This window comes from Ruditapes philippinarum, unplaced genomic scaffold (genome assembly GCF_026571515.1).
Source record: "Ruditapes philippinarum isolate M1 unplaced genomic scaffold, ASM2657151v2 ctg454_1_1_1_1, whole genome shotgun sequence".
NCBI classification, from domain to species: Eukaryota; Metazoa; Mollusca; class Bivalvia; order Venerida; family Veneridae; genus Ruditapes; species Ruditapes philippinarum.
In genome coordinates this window covers 180,814-183,964 of record NW_026866640.1, presented here as the reverse complement: position 1 = coordinate 183,964, position 3,151 = coordinate 180,814, and the positions used below count along the sequence as shown (strand labels likewise).

The 3,151-nt window shown below is 33.1% G+C and overlaps 1 protein-coding gene across 1 annotated transcript; it reads left to right on the top strand.

Moving 5' to 3' along the window:
* Nucleotides 1–505: 505 nt before the first annotated feature.
* Nucleotides 506–2,742, top strand: LOC132733188 (uncharacterized; the record flags this gene model as incomplete). Its single annotated transcript, XM_060719786.1, has 1 exon — nt 506–2,742. A coding segment is annotated over one exon (1,746 nt), but the record flags the coding sequence as incomplete, so codon positions are not given.
* Between the last annotated feature and the right edge of the window lie 409 nt (nt 2,743–3,151).

The following is a 3,151-nucleotide window of genomic DNA, read 5'->3' as shown; positions in this document are numbered from 1 at the left end:
GCAATAGATTTTGATTGTGACACTGTTATTTGTTTGCGAGAATCCTTGAAAACTGTGTATTGTCCCATCAGGTTGTGGTAGACTCATCTGAAGGTGAGACACTTTATACTTTATCAGTAAAATATTACAAAATATATGTTTGGTTAATCAGATAAGTAGACATTAAAAGTTAACTTTTTTCCATTAAATAAATCTACTATCTATCGTATAGCTTGAAAATTCTCAACAAATTAACTGTGTGAATTAGATTACGTTACCTGCTCTTTGATTTCCTAAAACACCAGCTAAACCAAAATTGCATCGTGACAAACTGTAAAGAACAATTGGGCAATATTTATTTTAGTATGAGTTTTTTAATCGCATTGATGCAAATGATTGTTGTTATATACAAATCGTGATGATTTTGTTGTAATATCGCAGTGTTGCTTGATTTACAACAAAAATGTTTTCAATGTAACTAGCTTAAAATACCGTATTTCTAAAACATGTTGTCGAAGAGTATTAATCTATACATTATCTTCAGAAAAGTGGAAGTGTCTGGAAAGGTAGCCCTACATCAAAGACGAATCTGAATCTGTACTGTAATCCGTGTGGTACAGATGGATTAAAGAAGCTGGCTCACGGATTTTGTCAAGACTGCAAGGAACATCTTTGCAAAAATTGCGTTCAACATCATAGAAGGTCAAGATCATCTAGAAAGCATGTTCTGATTAATAAATACGACATGGCACTACATCAAACGACCGTTGACGTAAATGCAGACATGATTACCGACAACTGTACCAACCATAAGGATAAACTACTGGAGTTCTATTGTAACAATCACAAAACAGTATCATGCAAAGTTTGTGTGACTCTTGAACACAAACAATGTATAGTTGACTTTATTCCTGAGGGTTTCGGAAACGTATCTAGCGAGTTGATAAATTTGAACAAAAAGATGGAAGTGTTAATCAAGAAATGTGAAAATAACATTATAAAGGCTGTAGCTGCTTCAAAACGACTGGAACAAAGTAATAGAAAAGTTAATGAAGACATTAGTCTCTTCAGGAAAGAAATAAATGCATATCTGGATCAGATGGAATCGATGATGATAAAAGAAACTGAAGCTATTATTAACGCAGCAAACTATAAACTCGAGAATATCAAGGATGCTTGCGAAAAATTAGCCGAGGAAGTGAAGCGTTCACAGTCATTTCTAAATGACCTGAATAAAACAAACGAGCAGAATAAGCTTTTCATTGAAATGAAAAATGTCGGACCTCGTTTGATGACACTTGAAAGTGAAGAAATACAGATTGTCAAAGATATTATGGCATATGACGACATTCAATTTGACCGGAACCAAAAGCTACTTGATCAACTGAAAAATAAGAAAAACTTTGGGACAATTCTAACATATGGAAAACCATTAGCAGATACTGAAATATGTATGAGATATAAAAGATCTCTCAACGTGAAATTCCCCTCTGATGAAAACCAAAGTGATGTGTTTGGGGCTGTTACGATTTCTGCTACACATATGATCCTCGCTGATTATGGCAATAAGAAAATTAAAACAGTTAATATAGCCACAGGAACACAGGTGTCAGAGGAAACCCTGTCTTCTGCACCATTCGATGTTATAAGACTTCCCCAAAATAAACTTGCTGTTGCATTACTTAAAGAAAAATGTATCCAGATCATGTCTTATACAGATACAAGTTTGTCTTCAGATCGTCGTATAGATGTCGGTGAAAAGTGTGTTTGTTTAGCTTATTGTCAGGACAAGCTAGTAGTAGGCTGTAATTATACTCCAGGAAAGCTTGTTATTCTAGATTTAGAGGGAAATATCATACAGAGTTTTTGTACTCCTGGATTGTTTGATGGGCCTAAAAAGATTGTTATCAGCAGAGATGAGAAGTTCATGTATGTATCTGATTACTGCTTCTTGGAAGGTTATGGCAAGTGCATGAAGATAGACTGGCAAGGAAATGTTGTACAAAGCTTTGCGGATCAAGGATATGTTGGTCCTAATGGCTTACAGGAGCTCGAAGATGGTACTTTGTTAGTTTGCTTCTACTCCAGTCACAAAATTGTCAGATTGTCAAACAGCTTCAAGAAATGTGAGATATTAGGATTGGAGAAGATAAACCTTTGTTATCCAAAGGCTGTAACATACAGTGAAAGGAGTCACAAATTATATGTTAGTTGTTCTTCTGAGCAAGGGCGTGGTTCAAATGATACAATAAAAGTATTCAATGTGAGATAGATCATTTGTATCTTTTGAATGCGAATATTAGCTACAATGTGACACATTGTATGTGATCAGTGATAGTGACACATTAAATTATTGGGGACATACTAAACACACATCTTGTAATTATGGATATTCAGATCAATATTTCGTTAAAAATAATTCAATTCCATGACAAAAAAGAATTAAGAATACATGTATTTCAAAATATGTGGGCAGACAAGTATTTGATTTGTAATAATTACTTAATAATTCACGGTGACTTCGGTGATTTTGAAAATAATTTTACAATTTGCATGTCACATAGTTTGATATCAGCTTAATATGAAAAATGTTGACAATAGATATTTATTATGTTTCAGAATTGTTACATTCAAAATGCTACATTTCAAACAAAAACCTAATTATTTGTGATGTGGTAGTAAATGACATGCTATGTTGTGTTGTCTTTACAAATTACAACTGTATATAAAGCTCATGTTTGTAACTGAGATGAATAAATTTGATTGGCTTGATCTTGTTTATCATATTTGATACGATTAGATTTGAGATAGCATGGTTTACAAGGTCAAATAATACATAAACACGTAAATAAAGTCATAGTTAAATAATCAATAATTGAAATAGAGTTTTACAAAGATTTAATTATTTTAACGATTATAGATTCAGTGTAGGAATATTTTGGCAAACACCTATGAGTGGTGTGCGTTGAACCCCTTTTCAAAATAACGGTTCGTGGAATGGATAAGTAACACATTTTTAAGTTTACGACATAAGATAGGACAGTTACTTGAAACGGTCTTAAGTACAAAAACTTTTTCTCCTAAAGTTGGTCGTAAGTCCTAGTATTTAGGATTAACTTAGGACTGTCCATGAAACGCAGCCCAGAATTTTATACATTGCATTTTGATTTGA